At 36.2% G+C, this 18361-nt stretch overlaps 1 protein-coding gene across 1 annotated transcript; it reads right to left on the reverse strand.

Moving 5' to 3' along the window:
* Positions 1–925: 925 nt before the first annotated feature.
* Positions 926–18308, reverse strand: lrrc74b (leucine rich repeat containing 74B). The gene is made up of 10 exons (XM_063488857.1): positions 18147–18308; positions 17204–17378; positions 16588–16730; positions 11479–11611; positions 7578–7784; positions 5385–5494; positions 4251–4366; positions 3799–3877; positions 1125–1220; positions 926–1042 (listed from the first exon to the last, which is right to left on the reverse strand). The coding sequence occupies exons 1-10, from the start codon at positions 18306–18308 to the stop codon at positions 926–928; spliced, it is 1338 nt and encodes a 445-aa protein (XP_063344927.1).
* Positions 18309–18361: the final 53 nt, after the last annotated feature.

Raw genomic sequence — 18361 nt, forward strand, 5'->3', positions numbered from 1 at the left:
GCAATAGTTCGACTGATTTCAAAATCATTTTATGTTGTATGGAAGAGATGCATGCAGCCAAATGATCAGAGTTTAATGCGTTCTATGATACAGTACATATGTAACTAAAGTAGTAATAGTAATAAGTATTGATTATTTATTAATGAAAAAATATGCAAATGTGGTCATAAGATGACCCAAATCCCTACAAGCTATTAAAAAGCCCCAAAATAAACCAATTAGTTGTCAAATTTATTCAAATGCATATACATTACATATTACATACAGTGTTCTGGAATAAAATAACTTGGCTTAAGATCATTTAGTGGTGTGTGGGAGAGATACATGCATCCAAATGACAGCTCACTGTATGTATCTAACACAGCTTGAGTTGTCCTGCCTCAGTAAACAGGTCTCTTATCTAATAGTGGACTGTTCTTTCAAAGCTGGTTTTTCTATTAGACTAGTCATGCAGTACTTAAATCCTTTTTGTGCAACCCACTTTCACTTCTTTTCATACACAATACAGTGCTCTCTGATCCTCTCCATCATTCTACCCACTGACATTATATAACATCAAATCAGATCATATCTAAAAAGAATCTTACTCAATACCTGTATTTTATGCCTATTTTCTGTGACTTCATCAAAAAAATTTGTTTTAAACACTACACACATGGTGTTTCTACTGGAAAATGAGCATCTGAATTGCCTTTATTTTCAATTGATTGGGTATTTAAGAAGTTTTATTTATTCACAGTGCATTTTATTCAGAAGGATATGCTCTCATGGCTTTTTAACAACAAAAAAAGACATCTTTTTAAAAGTTATATTTTTGCAGGCATGCATCCTTTGGTTTATCTGTTGATGAAAACGTCCATAGGGCTTTGACAAGATTTCTTCCATCTTTGCTGGCATAAAAGTACAGCAATTACAGTAACACTTTTCAAGCTTTTGCTTTGCTGAATGTGCCAAAGCGGCCCCCATGATTTACTCTAAGCGCAGGGAATATTTCTTTCACTGCTGTATACAAGTCTTCAAAATCCCGGCTTACTGTGATGTCCTAGAGAAGGTGATACACAGAGGAACTAGTGAATAAGAGAACACTTGCAAAAAATGTCAAGGACCTAAGACGTGTGACTTACTGAAAAGTCTAAAGTCTCCAAGGCTGAATCTGGGTTGTCCTGTACAGATTTAAGGATCCCATAGCATCCAGCATTCAGGATGGGGTTCCTGCCAATCTGGTCACACACAGTACACAAGAAAAAACAGCAAAAAATTGTTATGTTCTGGATAGGCAAGTGATGAAGAACTTTCCTATTATTGACTTTAAAAAAATATTTCTACCCTTCATATCATCATATCTCCTCAGTGAAGCTATGTACAAGAAATAGTTCATCATGTTGGGAGGCAAATTTTCTCTTTCTGGTGGAAATTTAAATGACAAAATCACTTCTCACATCTGTTCAGCGCCCGTGAAGTTAGTCAATTAACTTAGCGTGGTTCTGCTCAGTAGCATCAAAGTCCAGCCAAGAGCACTTATGAAATTCAATAATTAACTAGTTGAATGCATTTTTTTGGTAAAAATGATAATTAGCTGATTATGTGGGTTCTGGGAAGAAACCAATAACTTCCTGGAGTCTTTGCTGTTATACCGCTTAATGCCAAGAAAGCTGTACTTGTAAGTCCCATAAAACTGGAAACTGCTTTTCCTTACGCTTTAGTTTTTCTACAGATTAGACAAACTACAACACGTCAGACAGTGGAAGGCAGACTGTGTAATCACAGAGCCACTATTTTTCAGTGTTTATGCTATACTAAACTAACCAGCTGGTAAAGGGAGACATTCATTTATATCTATGATATGTCCCCAAATGCCAGCTTATTCCTTTATTCCTGGGATGATTTTGGTCTATTATTATTTTAATTCGAAATTTGCATAATGTAATTCTCCAGAGTCCATCTAAACAATATACAAGGAAAAATACAGCTGAAATAATAGAAGCAGATACAAATTCACCTTCTTAACACCACCACCACCACCACCACCACCATCACACACACTCACACACACACACACCTCTTTTTAAATGATGACTAAAAGTTTGGAGTCAGTTTGCTCATGAGAAACCAGCATTTCAAATACTGAAGTCAGTATAGGTGCAACCACAATTCCAAAATGAAAATGTTAACAGAAACAAAATAAAACAGAAAGCAAAAAATGTAATGAAATGTAAAAATGTCATAAACTCATATTTTATTCACAGTAGAAGATAGAAAACAATTCAAATGCTTAAACTAAGACATTTTACTATTTCATGAAGAATATTATGCCATTTTTAATTTAGCAACATGTCTCCAAAAAGGAGTAACAAAAGGCTAAAAAAAAAAGCTAACTAAAAAGAAACATCTGGAAAAACTGAGTACAGGTCAGGAAAATGATTAGGTATGAAAAGAATATCTTAGAGCAGCACTGCCTTTAAAAACAGACAGGGTGTCTATCAGGGAAACTGAACTAAGGAACACTTCCAGAATTCTGTGACCACAGTTTGCCGTGCCATCCACAAATGCAGGTTAAAGCTCTGTGATGCAAAGATATGTGAACATTATCCAGAAATGCCATCTTCTGTCAGCCAAAGCTAATTTAAAATGGACTGAGGCAAAGTGGAAAACTGTTCTGTGGTTAGACAAATCAAAATTTGAAACTCGTTGTGGAAACCATGGGCCTGCATCCTCCAGATTAAAGAGGAGAAGGACTGTCTGACTTATTATCAAAACTTTAAAATCCTGCATACCTCTGATGGTATGGGGGTATATCAATGCCTATGGAAATTGCAGCTTGTGCCTCTGGAAAGGAATCATCAAGACTGAAACAGATTTTATATATTGGGCAAAATATGCTGCCATCCAAACAACATCTAATTTTAAGAAGGTCTGAAAAAGACAATGCTAAAAACAATATACTGCAGCTATCAAAACAATTGCTTCTTAGAAAGAGAGTACAAGTGCTTAAATGTCCTGCCTGCAGCACAGACTTTTCACCACCTGAAAGCATTAGAAGCTGAAAAAAACAAAAAATAAAAAACAATGACAAAGACCACCCAGGACTACTGAGCAGCTAGAATCCTATACCAGATAAGAATGGGATAACATTCCTCTCCCAAAAGTCCAACAGCTGGATTGTTTACGGACTATTGTTAGAAGAAGAAGGGCCACACAGTGACAATTACGGCTCTGTTGCTGCCATCAAATTCAATGTGAGCTAATATTTTTCTTAAAACTGTATATTTTTCAGCTTTATGAGATTTGGAAAACATTGCATTCTATTTAATTTACATGTTAAAATAATATTTCAGCTATATTCAGAATTGGGTTAGTGTGCTATCATATTAAAAGAAGCAACTGCTGCTATTGTTGCTTAGTCTGAGTTTCTCAAAATGATTTTATTATTTTATTGTGAAGCTTTATGCTTTCAAAATGTTGTTTCAGGAATATTTGGATGCTTCTCATATCAGAGAATTTTCAGTTGATTAATCTTCAAGGATTGTTCATTACTTTGTGTACATTTTAAAACTTGCATATGCTATGAAAAATTTTGAACACAGGAGCGCACAAGCAGTCAGTATCCGACTGGCAGAATTTAACTCAATTTAGCATGTACTCTATAACTTTTTCAGTCAGCTGAGCTGAGCACCTGACAATTCAGCTTGAGCATTTACATTAAAATGAAGTACACTGATCCATTTATTTATCCTATTTTATCCACTGATGCCCCCCATTGCTCGTGAAGCTAGAACCAATCTCTTTTCAGCAGCTTACATTCAGGGATTTGATTGTCTTGTTTACTTTGAGGCCCATGGCGAGGTGGATCGCTCCTTCAGGGGGTATTCGGTTGTTACTGTGGCGAGAAACAAAAGCAGAAAACAAGAGTGTGTGTTGGAGTGTGAGGGAAGCAATCATAAAGTGTTACTTTTTAAAATGGCATTATTCATCCAAGTGAATTTGTAAAGCAAGCTTTGTTTTACTAAAAAAGTTAAGCAAACGGCAGAGGAAACTGGATTATTTGATTTCTTTCTTTAAGAAAAAGGGTAATCACCATTTAAGATCTATTAGAATCAGTCTGGAAGAGTAGTTTGAACTCGCCAGGAAGTTTATAAACAATGTGAAAGATAAGATTGTGAATTCTAATTTGTGAAAATGATCTAGGCTTGAGCTCTCAATTTCTACTCACTAATCTGATCATTCGATAGTAACACAACAAGGACACATACCTGATATTTAACTCTTCTAAAACATTGTTCTCTTTAAGAGCCTGTCCTAAAGCACTGGCTCCTTCTTTCCCAAAGCCATTAAATGACAGATCCAGTATTCTAAGAAAAACATTTTCCTGAAACACACAAAAGAATGCATCCATACTAAAAGGGACAACTTGAACAAGTTCTCTAACAAGATTAAATCTCAACAAAAGAAATATCTTACTTTAAAATGACAGTGAAGCATAGATTCTGAATTAAAAATCCCTGCCAGGGTGTGAATCAATCACACCTGCCAGTGATCAGGGTCCACTTGGCCATGTTGGTCAATGAGATAGGGAAAGGAAAACTACTGTATAGCTTCTCTTGCAGTGAGATGCTTGATGAATACCTGCCTGGGGGGCTGCTTCACAAAGCAGGATAAGGGAGTCAGCCAAGATATGAGATGTCGTCTGCAATTAGCAATTACCATATTATTAATCTTAATAGGTTTTGATGTCAGTGTAGCATCATTATGATGTTGTTATAATTCTTTTACCAGCTAAGTATAACTGGTTTGGGAGTTTCCACTCCGCTTAGCCAAAATTTCAGTCATTATCAATTCAGATAAATAGATCGCTTTATGTATAATATATTGTCAAAGGTGGGTGGCCAAAGGTACAGTTCACAAACGTTCTTTTGTACTTTCCTTTTATTGGATTCCCTATTTTTCAGTTCAAGGCCATTTTAAAGAGGGACTTACTTTCACTTTTTTTTTTTTACTGGTTTCATTGGTTACAAATGCAGATATGAGGAAGTTATATAAAGCCTTTCATAGCTTTAGGGAAAGTTGTGCAAAATCTGATGTAACAGGGATGTGGAGTTAGAAAATGGAGGGTTACTAGATTCAAGTATAGATTTTTTGGTTATGCACATGAAGTTAAATATTTTTACTTGACTGGTAAATTATTTATGCCTAACACCAGATGTGATATTTTTAGGCACTTTCATTTGACATACCGCTATTTTAACTTAGGATAATTTGTTATTTGATAGCTTCAACTAATCAATGTACTTTAGTCTTATTTTTCACTGTACCATTACATCTTCTTTGTCTTGCATAAGGTCAGGAAGCTAATCTAGGGTTTACACATTCATGTCCAAGTGTATTACCCCAAGACCATTGGCCAGCATTACTGCTCCTTTTTGTCGAATGCAATTCCATGCCAGGTTTAGCGATCTCAGCCCGGTGTTCTCAGACAGAGCATCTCCCAGGTGTTCTCCTTGTGAAAATAGAAAATGAACGTAAGAATAATTCAGGGCAATCTGATAAAATAAAAAGTTGCATTATTGCATTTTTAAAACAATGAAATGTACTCATCCTCATAGAAAAGCTTGTTTAGAAATAGTGACTCTGTTTATTAATTATTCAAAAGTAACTATTTAATCATGTGTAAAAAAAAAAAAGGTAACAAGATAGTTTAGACATGTTTATGAATTATTATGCATCAGGCATCAAGTCAGAAAAAACATTTTAAAAAACAACTCTGTTCTTCAAAACACTGTATCATCTCCAGTATATTCTCTTAACGCTTTACTGAGTGACGACTGTAGAGGTAACTATCCTGGACAAAAATATATACCCCTCATCATGTCACTGACATTTTCCATAAATGTAAAAAACTGCATGACACTTGGTGGTTCATAATCACTCAAGATAATGTGCTCAGCTGGAAAAGCCATAATGCCATAGCATGAATGTCAGTGTGTTTGACTGGTACACTTTTGGTACATGCTAGAGTGCGCTTAAAACACATGAAAATGTACTTTGACATATCAGCAGAAGCATTGAGGAATACAGAATAGAGCATGCGGGGATGAATCATAGCGATAAGATATGGTGGTGTCCCCTTTCCCTCATGTAGATTTATTTTCAATTACCTATATCAGATGCTCAGTGCTCTGGTCTGCCATTCTTCCACAAGGTGCCTGTCACAAAGCTCATCCGCATGATAATTGAAAGAGGTTTTAATGAAGGCGAAATGTGCTTGACCTTTGAATGCCACAATCTGCTGCTGCATGCTGTCTTATGACTGCTTGGAGATAAGGCTGCACCATTATGGCAAAATCTTTTATGACAGCAGAACCCCTCTCCCACCCCCCTCCTGCTTACATGCTTACATACAGTATAGTCCTAATGTTAAATAAATCTGCACTTTTAACAGTAATAGTCACTTCACAGGCCTTTATTGTACATTAATTATAAATGGAAAAGAGAGCAAAAATAGCATATACGATGACTTCAACAGCTATTGGCATATTGAAAATAATCTTTATCCAACCAATTTATGGGTGGGCTGATACAAAGGCTGATATTACTACTTGCTGATCTACAGATATCAGTATTTATAACGTGTGATTTAAAAAAGTAAGTAAGTAGTGGGAGAAACATTCTTTAGCCATGTTATGAGTATTGGCATTACATAGTTTGTCCAACAGAGGGCACTCTAGACAAATAACTATAGATAACAAATGCTAGTAAATCTGTTTATGTTTTGTGTGTCTGAAAGAAAAACGAATACTGGCTAATATGTATATACAATTTTCTGTATTGTTATCTCTTGGCCTTAAAAATCCTATATCAATTTTGTTCTACTCATTTATGTACAGATAAAAAAGAAAAGTAAACACAGAATAATGTTGATTTTAGGCAATAAAATCCTTAAATAAATTATTTTGCTAGTCTTTAAACAAATATCTTCAAAAGATGGAAAGGGAAACTATGCACCAATTAGTGTATTTAAATAGTTGTGTGCCTTATATTTTCAACGGTTTTATCTACACTGTAAGTGAAATTACAGGACAATTATATAGGAAAATTATAGTAGTCTACACTAATATTTTGGACAGTGCTCTTCAGTTTGCCCAGTTAACCCTTTAATCCTATCTGGCTAACCAAAATTAAAACTAGCAGCTACACCTTAGGCCAACATTAGTAATGGATCTTGTCTGTGCCTTCTAATCTCTGCTGCTGGTTTCTCGTGGAAATCAGGAAATCAGAGGGCAGATTTTTTTTTAAAGGCCCAAATTAAGATGAAAAGAAAGAAAAAAGAAAAAGGATTTACATCCTATTCCCCACACTGCCTTAATGTCTTTTGTGATTTATTGATGCAACATATAATTTCTGGGTCCTGAAGTTCAGTTATCTGGTGCCGTTAATGGAAAATATGTGAAAAACTGTATCTCTGGCACAAATCTTTAATATCATCTTAATAAAAACTGGAGTCATGGGTACTGTTTCACTCTTTGAAAGGCTACAGACTTATAGAAACTATGAGACCTTTACAAAACTAATTACTTTGCTACCTGCACGCTCCCCCAGAGCATTGTAGCTGAGGTCGAGGTGCTGTAGTTTGGTGTTGGTGATCAGCGCTGGGCAGAGGTGTTCAGTGGACCGGTCTGTGAAATGGTTTCCTGACAGAATGAGGCTCACCAGGGTGCTGTTCTCTTTAAGCATACCAGCTATGGCTTTGGCTCCATAAACCTCTAGATTGTTATTGGACAGGTCCACCTCTGGGATTGACACACAAATCGAAACATCATGCAAGGCGAAAAGAGACCAATAAAAAGTGGCAAGTAAACTAAACACAAGAAGGTTCCAAAAAGACCAAATAGCATTCTCAAAATGTTTTTGAGCATTTGGTAATTGTCATTATTGCAGTACAGTATTTCACAAAAAAGATGAATCATTTCCTCTGCTTTATTTTTTCTGAATTTCACATATTTCTCACATACTGTCTCTATTTTTGGAGTAAATTTCCTTTGGGAGGAGGTAGAGGAAAATTCAGTTTAAATGCGAAAGGTTTAGCTGGGGAGTGCATTTGATAAAGCTTTTGAATCTGAAAAATAAATCACTGTTTTTAGATACTGTCTTGTCACTACTACAGCAATGTGTCTGAAATGACCTTTCTAGCTATTGCATGCTATTTAAGTTAATCAACTAATTTTTAAATTAAAAACTAATTAAGTTGGATTTTTTGATGGCTTATCACCATCCGAAAATGCATTTGGAAAGACAAATACTACTTAAGGTTATTTACACAAAAGTAACTGAGAAATAATGCATTCAGTATATAGTGACAATGTGTATTTCAACTGCAGCAAATCAACTGGACCAGCAATTTGGTTCAAGATTACAGGCATTCCTATCCCCCCCGAGACTGAATTATAACTACTTCTCCTGATCCCTAATGTTTTATCTAGCACCAGCAGCAGCTGCAACATGTTTTGGCTTTTACTGAAACAGACTGGATAGACTGCTCTAATGATGAATCCCAATAAGCTAGAGTTTTCTTCAAGCACCACTCTTAGGTCAACATTTGTGTCTCTCAGTAAAACATTTTGTAAGTGTGCACATTTACAGACATTCACGCTGACCTCCACCGTTATCTTGTATTCAGTGATCCCTTCACTTTCTATAGGTCATCAGGCCAAACGTTCTGTTTAAACCAGTTTTATAGTTACAACAATTCTGTCAGCCTCAACAGAAAAAGATTATCTTTATCATTCACATAAACATGATAGAGTGGTCAATGGAGCTTGATAGCCTGCTGATGATAACAGCACGGTATCACTGGCTTCAGTGTTTTTCAGTAAACATGACTCATTTATTTTTCATATCCACCTAAAGATTAATTGGGCTATACAATTAGGTTTATGACAAAAGTTCAACAGTATAAAACCCCCAAAGTGCTTTAATGTGGGTTTTTTTGTTTTTTGTTTTAATCTTGTGATGACATGACTATTAAACTGTAGGAACAGTTCATTACCACGTGCATACAGATATTCAGATATATCTCAAGCAACTTTAGATGCATGCAACTAACATATACCAGAAAGAACTTCACTAATCAAATTTTAGCCTCTTAGGGTCATACAATGACATTCTTACTGCTAGACACAGGATTATTATCCATATAAACTGTGAGCCATACACTCTTGTATGAGCAGAAATTATTTGAATCAATTCAGATCAATTTAATTCAATTTTACTTGTATTGCGCCAAATCACAACAACAGTAGCCTCAAGGCACTTTGTACTGTAAGGTAAAAAAAACCAAAAAACTATAATAATACATAGAAAACAGAGAAAACCCAAACAATCAAATCAGATGATAAGTGCTTTGGTGACCGTGGGAAGGAAAAACTCCCTTTTAACAGGAAGAAACCTCCGGCAGAACCAGGCTCAGGGAGGGGAGGCCATCTGCTGTTTTCAGAGAGTTACAAATTACAGTAGTCCAGCCCAGAAGTAATAAATGCTTGAACTAGTATTTCAGCATCTCTCTGAGACAAGCAGCCCTACATGTTTTTTCAATATGTGTACTGAAGGACATATCCTGGACAAAAACGACTCCAAGATTCCTCACAGTGTTACTGGAGGCCAGGGTAGTGCCATCCAGAGTAAGCATCTGGTTAGATACAATATTTCTAAGATTTTTAGGGCCAATAACTTCAGTTTTATCTGAATTTAGAAGCAGAAAATTAGAGGTCATCCATTAGTATAACTAATTGGTGTGTGTTATCTGGCTTCATGGATATAAAAAGTTGCGTATCATCTGCATAGTAGTGAAAATGTATGGTATGCCTTCTAATAATACTTGCTAAGGGAAGGATGTGTAATGTAAACAGAATTGGTCCTAACAAGGAACCCTGTGCAACTCCATAATTAACCTTGGTGTGTGAAGAGGACTCTCCATTTGAATGATCAAATAGGAGTATATTAGATAGATATGATTCAAACCACTAATACAATATATAATAAAAATGAAATATTATGGTTAGCAGTATTGAATGCTGTACTGAGATCTAGCAGGACAAGCACAGAGAGGAGTCCACTGTCAGAGGCCATAAGAAGATAATTTGTAACCTTCACTAAAGCTGTTTCTGTACTGTGATGAGCTCTGAAACCTGACTAAAACTCTTTAAATTAACCATTCCTCAACCAATGATCAGTTAGCTTTTTTACAACTACTCTTTCATGAATTTCTGAGATAATAAGAATGTTGGAGATTGGCCTATAATTAGCTAAGACAGCTGGGTCAAGTGATGTCTTTTTAAATAGTGGTTTAACTACTGCCATCTAAAAGGCCCGTGATATGTAGCTTAATAGAGACATATTTAAGATGGAAGCATTAAAGGTTAATGGTAGGACTTCTTTGAACACTCTTGTAGGAATGGGATCTAAAAAAACACATTGATGATTTGGAGGAAGTACTGAAGCCAACTCAGATGTTCTTATTTTTTCAATCAGTGATGAAGATGTTCTAGCTTTGTGGATTTTTTTTTTGATTTTTTTTATAGAGCAACAAACTATTTGATAAATGATGATCTTCTAAATTGGTGAGACAATTTCCACTCCAGCTTACAAGTTATCTCTTTTATGGTGCATTTTTGAGAGTTATACCAGAGAATCAAATACTTCTGATTTGATGCTTTTTCACTTTCTACTGTATCTGGACTCCTATACAGTGAAGATGTAAATTTATTAATGAGATAATCAACCTTTGTGGGGGTAAAGTTCAGGTAGCTGGTCTGCAGTATGTTGACACATAGCACTGAAGAAGATAAAAGTGGAGGAATTATATTCGTAAACTAGTTACTGCACTTTCAGAAAGACATCTACTGTGATGAAATGTATTCCCCACTGCTGTGTGATCCATTATTGTAAATTTAAATGTTGTTAGGAACTGATCAGACAAAATGTGGAAATTATCAGACAAATATATAATATATAATGTAAAAAATAAATAAAAACAATATGACATTCCTGAGTTAAAACTTGATTAGCTGTGTTGTCTCTAACATGTGACTGTGTGCATCTGAAGTTGTTTGCATAAGTTCTTATTATAAATTGCAACAAAGTAACATGTTCCTACAGGAAATTGAAATTTCTTGCACAGTATAATAATTAGTTCTTACAGTTATCTTGTGTACAGGATAAATTTCACCTTATGGGACTTTAAGGCTTCGGTATAATGATATGTAGAGGAACCATATAGGTGTTCTTCTCCTTAGAGTGTTCTCATGTTCCAAACTGCACATACAACTAGTGCAATATGAGAAAGAACATATATAAAAGGGAGACTTGAGATTGTAAGTGTTTTATATTTATTGGTGGAAAATGTTGAATATGTTGATGTTGGGGTCCCACCTTTGCCATTAAGAAGTATAAAGAAAAAAAGAACACAGTAAATCACAGTAAAACCACCTGTAATGTAGCAATTTTCTTTTAACATCTCAGCTATAGCAGCTCCACCCATGCCTTCCATCCAATTATCTCGCAGGTTCAGCCGCAGTATTGAAGTGTTGGTTACCAGGGGAACCGCCAGTGCTTTGGTGCCCTGAAAATACACAACCATACCCCCCCAACCCATTCTCAAAGTGAATTTCTTCTGTTTGTTCACAGCAGTATATATTCTTATCTGCATTCCTGTTAAAAGATGTACTCACACAGGTGGGCAGAGAGAGAGAGGGGAATATTAAACCTGTACAAGACAAATGAAGCAGAAGGGAGCGATGTGGAGGCGTAGGTCAGAAATGAAACTCACAGCACATGAAAATTATTGTTTCTAGCATGGCTAATGAGAAAGTTGAGTGCATGAAGCCTTAACTGAGTCGACTTCATGATAAATAGGAGGACAGAATCTGCCTCATCGGGGTATAGCATGTTTAAATGCAAGCAAAGTAAATTTCTGTAAGATTTAAACAGCGTATCAATTTCCAAGACATGAAACAGATAACCTTTGGAAGTCACACTTTGTGATTTTACCCTTTGTGATTGACAGATAAAGACATATTTAAAATCCAATTTAATCTGTCTGAATGATGTTCCTGGTGCTGGAACCTACGGAATGAGCTGGTTAAGGAATGAATTTATCTTTTATAACTTTCATTTACACCATTATAGAGCAGCGCAAGCCTGTAAAAATGTCAAACTGTGCAGCAGGTGAAAGCCCCTGCCTGACCATTTTCAGTTTTGGAAAGAATGTACTCTCCCCTCAGTCGGATATGTAAAACCAAAGAGGTATTTTACACCGATTACTATAAAAAAAGACATGTACTTATTATTGATTACTAGGGATAGATAGGGGTCAGGATTGACAAAAATACAATTTTAAATTTTGTTTTGTTTAATGTTTTGTGCTTTTTTTTTTTAAACGAGTATATTGTAAGAATAATAAAGAAACCCTAATGATGTGTATATGTATGGAAATGTTAATGTTTAATCCTAAATGTAGTGCAAATCTGTTTATTTCAGGTTGTGACACTATAATAATCTTGTCTCTAACGTTTAGCAGGACCATGTAATTAAATAGGTTTTCTCTATCAGCATAGATCAATAGACGGAAAATAGAAGAACAGAAGCTTGTTTTCTTAAGAGGTGAAATACTGGAGTAAGTATTGGTGAGGTCTATATAACAGACTAGAGCATCAAAGCTATGTATAATCTGATCATCCACAAAATGAAAACAACTGACAGGTAAGTCATAACATTGATTATCTTGTTACAAAAGGACCTGTCAAATGTTGTCAACAACAAGTACTGTAGACGGGATGCAGGAAAAGCGTAGTGGGGCTTTAGGATAAAATGTGATAATTAACAATACCGCTTGCTGCATAAATCAAATGTATGGCGATCTTGTAGGAAAAACAATATTAGTGTTAATGTGTTTTGAGTAGATTTGGTACATGTTTTAAGGTAAAAATCCTGATAGCATATTTTATTATCTCATCTAAAAATCCATTACTGCAACTTTAATGGTCATTACCACTAGCTAAGACAAGAAAAACATCACAGTGAAATGCAAATCCCGCTTGTTTGATAAGTATCTGTTAGCTGCAAAGAGCTTTACCACAAATTTGACCAAGGACGCTTGCAAACTTTGCACATTAGGTTTACAAAATAGCGGAGAGAAGAAAAATCAACAATACCTAGCTTTAAGGCTGGCTAAAGCGCTTGCTCTTCAAATGAATAAGCTCGTTGTTTGCATTTGTTAGATGAGACGCTACCAACATCTAAATCATCTACAGCTACATCATCTTGTTCAAACAATCTAAGCTGTCAGGGCATCGAAATGAAAATGATCTAAACAATGCAATGGTGTTTATTTGTTTATTTGTGTTTTTCTCACCAAGAAACAATAGCTTACTTTATTAATAAAACTTACAATGTAGCATCACTACTGCTACCACAGTGAACTTTTGAAGTCTTGATTGCCTCGATTGGTTCAAAGTATTTTGTTGGGAGGAGGATCAGCACAATAGGAGACAGATGATTAATTGTTGGGGATGATCCATTTATGTTCTGTGTCCTTGGAAAAGAACTGAAATCTTTGAATCTCGGATGCGTTGGACTTGGACACAGAACTGACTGCTGGTGATCTCATGATCACCTATCCTGAAGGAGCCATGTGACTTTGAATTAGCATATCATTCACTGAGTAAAAGCCTGGATTAATCTAAAGTACTGTTACAATCTAATCGTTTTGAACATGCCTAGCTGTTACTCAGTTTCACATGCATGTGAGGACCTTTGCACAGTTGGTTCAGTTCAAATATCCTCCATCAGGTGAAACTGATCTGATGAGTGAGCCAGGAAGAGAAAAGGGAGATATTCTTCCATTCTACACAAAAAGAGAAGGGTTGTGGGGGTTGGCCTGAACCTTCTGTATCAGTTTTTAATACAGCATGACCGCTGTGTTATAATTGTGTCATCATTTTCTTTGGTACCTAACACCCAATAGCTTGAAAATCATCTCTTTAAAGTCTGTTTAAAGGCAGAAAGAAATATGTTGAATGATGTGTTGACTTTTTAACACCAGAGAAAAATGTTTTCAGTGACCCTGATAAGGTTAAAAACTGTGAAAAAAATTAGCTGTATTGTCTGCTTTGAAATGTTCCAGGCATATCTGCTGAGGGTGTAGATTGACAGGTCTAATAAATGAAATGCACTAAGGGAGAAATCATAAAGTGCTGCAAAGACTATTCTAAACACAGTGTGGCTGTTTCTCTGGTGCGTTCAGTTTGGAACAAAACTCTAAAACTACTTGAATTTATTAAATTAAATTTTAAATTTCTAACTTCTAACTACTTAGATTACTCAATTATTGAAATCCCCCCCCCCCCCCCCCCCCTTTTTTTAATATAAGGTTTGGTTTCAGTCTCCAGTTTAATTTGTGGTTTCTTAGCTAGGGTAATAACACTCCACAGCTATTGTGAGAACCACTGATATTAATATAGTTTGATTACTGTAAATCCCAAATTGCACAGAATATCATGAATACAAAACTGATGGAGAGCAGTTAAAATTTTTACCTTCAGTATACTATTTCTTTTATGCAGACTTAAATACCTTAAAATTGCAATATCTGATTTTACTGTTTGGGTAGAACTAAATTGCAACATGAAGTAGGGCAGAATGTTGTTAGGTCAGAGTACATCTCTGTATTCCTGGCCACCTGGCAAATGTAAATTCAACTTTTTCCTCTCTTGGTACTGCTTTTTGGTTTGAGGGAAATACTGGGCCCCGGTAGTGTCTAGTGGCTAGTTGACTACTTTCTATTACTGAAAATAACAGCCAGCTGCAGCCAAGCTACCAGTTTAGTTTTATACTAACACTTTTTTTCTGGCTCTTTCCTGATTTATTTTCTGTCTCTCTCTTTTTTTTTTCTTTTTTTCTTTTTTGGCATATTTGTCCGCGTAGATACAAAATGCAGTTTTTATGTGATGATTATCCAAAACTACCTGGCCCCAAGCGAAAAAGTAATTGCCCCCATTTATAACTCATGAATAAACTGTGATTAACCACTTTTTTTTTTAAAAAGCTAAGTTTAATTTCTTTAGCCATACCTTTGCCTAATTACTGCTACACCTGTCAAATCAATAAATCGCTTAAATAGAAAAAACAACACATCATGCAGTGACGTAAAGAAAGTCAAGAACAGCTGGGAAGCAAAGTCATTGACATTTATTTGTCCAAAAACAATTACAAAGCCTTAGAGTGAAAGTCATTATCAACAAATAGGGGAAACTCATTCCATTACCATTTAAGTTCACGTGTCTGTCTTGCTCTCAGTGTGTGTGTTACTTCCTGTCTTATTTTGATAGTCTCCTGTGCCGTGTATGCGATGTTCAGTTTTCCTTCCCTTGTCTCGTTAGCTAGATTCTGTTCAGCTGTGTTCCCTGGTGTTTCCAGTAATCCTAATTACCTGACGTGTATATATTATCAGAATCTCCCTTTGTTTTTTTGTGTTGTTCCTCATTGTTTTGCCCTCCCTTGCAGTATATTGCCCCTGAAGTCTCATTGATGTGGTTTTACATGTTTTCTGACTTGCATTACTTTGGTATCTAGTTTCAGTTAAATAAAGCTGCTTTTAGTTTACCCCTTGTGTTTATGTGTCCTGCTTTTGGGTCCTACTCCTGCCTGCTACACAGCCAGCCTTGACAAAAACCACAGCTGACAAAAACAAAATGAAGGTTTTGTAGTGGCCTAGACTTACAGGACTAACAGGAAGAAACCTTTGGCAGAACCCCGCTCCAGGAGGGGTAGGTTTCACAGGTGCACTACAAACTAAGATGAATGGGTTTGCAAGCTACTTGGAATTTAAAGTGAGACTTTTCTGTATCACAAAAGTGGCTCACTTTGTACCTGGCTAAATCACTGTGGTAACTTAATTTATTCCCGGACTTAATGTATTTTACAACCGGCTGATAGCAACAAAGTGCCTAAAGATAAAATTTAAAATGAGTTCATTGATTCATTGAGTTTTGCCTGTGCCTGAGTGATTCATAGGTCAGTGCTAAGTGGCTTCACAAACACAGAAAAAACATTCTTCTGAAAATGGTCAGGTAAAAGGACTGGACTGAAAATGAAAAAGCAGCCATTGTCTAAAGAAAGCCTTTGAAAGACATTCAGAAAGCCTGGAGAACTACTGTTCAAGACCACTTTAAAAATTCTCCCTATCATCATGACATTTAAAGGTTTAAGAGGTGGCCCAATACTTTTTTTTTATAATACTGTAGATGCGCTTATTAATAACATGTATTAATGTTTTTGTTGATAATATTATTATTATCATTATTGCATTATTATTACTTATAATACTAACAATAAACATATTTCTTAAAACAATAATAAAATATGAACATTTAGGGAGAAAAAGAGCTACACGTATAAAGAAATTAATCATCTTCCCCTGCACTATTGAAAATCTTTTCTTTTGTCACCAGAAACTCAAACTCCCAAGCCTTCCATGAAAGTATCAGCCTTTTGTCTTTCTAATAATTTTAATAATTTTGCCTTATTTTTTTACTATACCTGAGGCCCCAGGCCACGATGCATCATAACCAGTGTGCTATTTTGCATATGCTGCAGGAAATAAGAGGCAGGGACCACCCGGAACTTTTTACACGCTGTCATGTAGCATGTCTGCCCTGTCAGATCGTATGCCGCCTCCTTACCTGCAACATAAAGACAGCACTCTGTCTCAGTCGTTCACACTCCGTACCTTTTGTGTAAAAAGGAGTGATATTGCACATTTCCCCATTGAAGGACCTTTTGAGTGGGACATTGAAATATCTCTTGTTGCTGATTTTGCCCTGTCAGGAAAGCTCATTCATACCAGATGGTTTTCATTTCTGGTGAAAAGGAAGCCTGACACAAAGACTGAGATGAAATCATTAACATGCAGAATAGGACTCCACATATGTGGGTGGGTGCATGTAGGAGTGTCTTTTTTTTTTTTTTTAAGTGATTTGGTGTTTGAGAAAATGGAAAGGCAGATAGGAAAAAAACATATGGGTGACAAGAGGGCTTTGCCTTATCTTACATGGTGTGAACAAGAGCAAATTAAGACTGGCTATCAAAACATGATAAAATATTGTAACATTCCCACCCAATTGATCTCCTTTTGGTTGCCAAAATTAAATTATACCTTCGAGCTCCAAATCTGTATCATAGTCATCATCAGAGCTCAGGCACTCCTGTACTTCAGGCTCCTTTTCTTCGTCTTCCCCGTATCTTGTGCCTCCGTCTAGCACGTTCCTGTCAGGGCTTGAGTGTTGGTCTTTTGGCCCACGCATATCAACCTCTGTCTGGCTCATTCTTGGCTAGATGGAAAATGAGAAAGTAAGACATCGTGACTCGTCAAACCTGTCTGTTGTTAGCAGCCCGTGTGAGCAGAGTTGATTGATTTTACTGCCAGGAGAATAAAACCAATACCTACAGTGTTTAGTTCATCAGTGTGGGCTTGTGTCTTTAAGATTGTATCCTTCTGATCTTTGAAAGTACTTCCCTATCCTCCCACTCCATTCTTCCCACCTCTCTTTAACCTCTTGAACCACAAGCTATTTTTGCTCTCTTTCACTCCTTTTATTTCTAAGCTTATGGTACATTCACATATGTCTCAGTCAGTGATGCTTTATATTGTTATTTCCAGAATACATAAGTAGAATTAGTTAGCATAGCAGAACAGGTCCTGCAGATGTTCGGGCACAGCCCTGATAGTGAATTTCTCATACAGTGAGACCCAAAAGTGTAATTAAAACACACTTTAAGGACATGACTTTGAGGCCCTCCTTTTAAATACATTCATGTGAGTACACAGGTCAAAAGAGCAGTCTATAAAAGGAAGCAGCAGGTCTTTAGTCTGTACGTTTGAGGCTGTGTTTCCTTGCCCAGGGCAAGGAAAGTGCTTAGACGTGCCTAGAGATTTGGTTAAGATCTCAATTTCTAAAACCTATTATGCTCTTTTATGCTCTTACAGGTCTATAACATGTTTTCAGTTCTTACCCAAAGTCCCTCTCCTATATCTTATTTAATCTCGAGCTTTTTGAAATTCTGCCTTTGAACAGTCTCAAGAATCTAATCTTACCTACCTGGTCGTTCACACTTCCCTTGCTCAAGAGTTTGCAAACTTGGCTGCATAGTCGGTTTCCTACCTCCCCCAGCTGCAGCTTCCCACTTTCTGTTTCTGCGTCATCGTCTTCCAGCACAGAAGGCAGCAGCACCTGCTTGGCCAACTTCTTCCCATGAAGCATGACACTGATAATAGCTGTAATATTGATACTAAGACAACTATTTTGCTACCTTT

The sequence above is a fragment of the Pelmatolapia mariae genome, linkage group LG12, assembly GCF_036321145.2.
Source record: "Pelmatolapia mariae isolate MD_Pm_ZW linkage group LG12, Pm_UMD_F_2, whole genome shotgun sequence".
Lineage (NCBI taxonomy): Eukaryota > Metazoa > Chordata > Actinopteri > Cichliformes > Cichlidae > Pelmatolapia > Pelmatolapia mariae.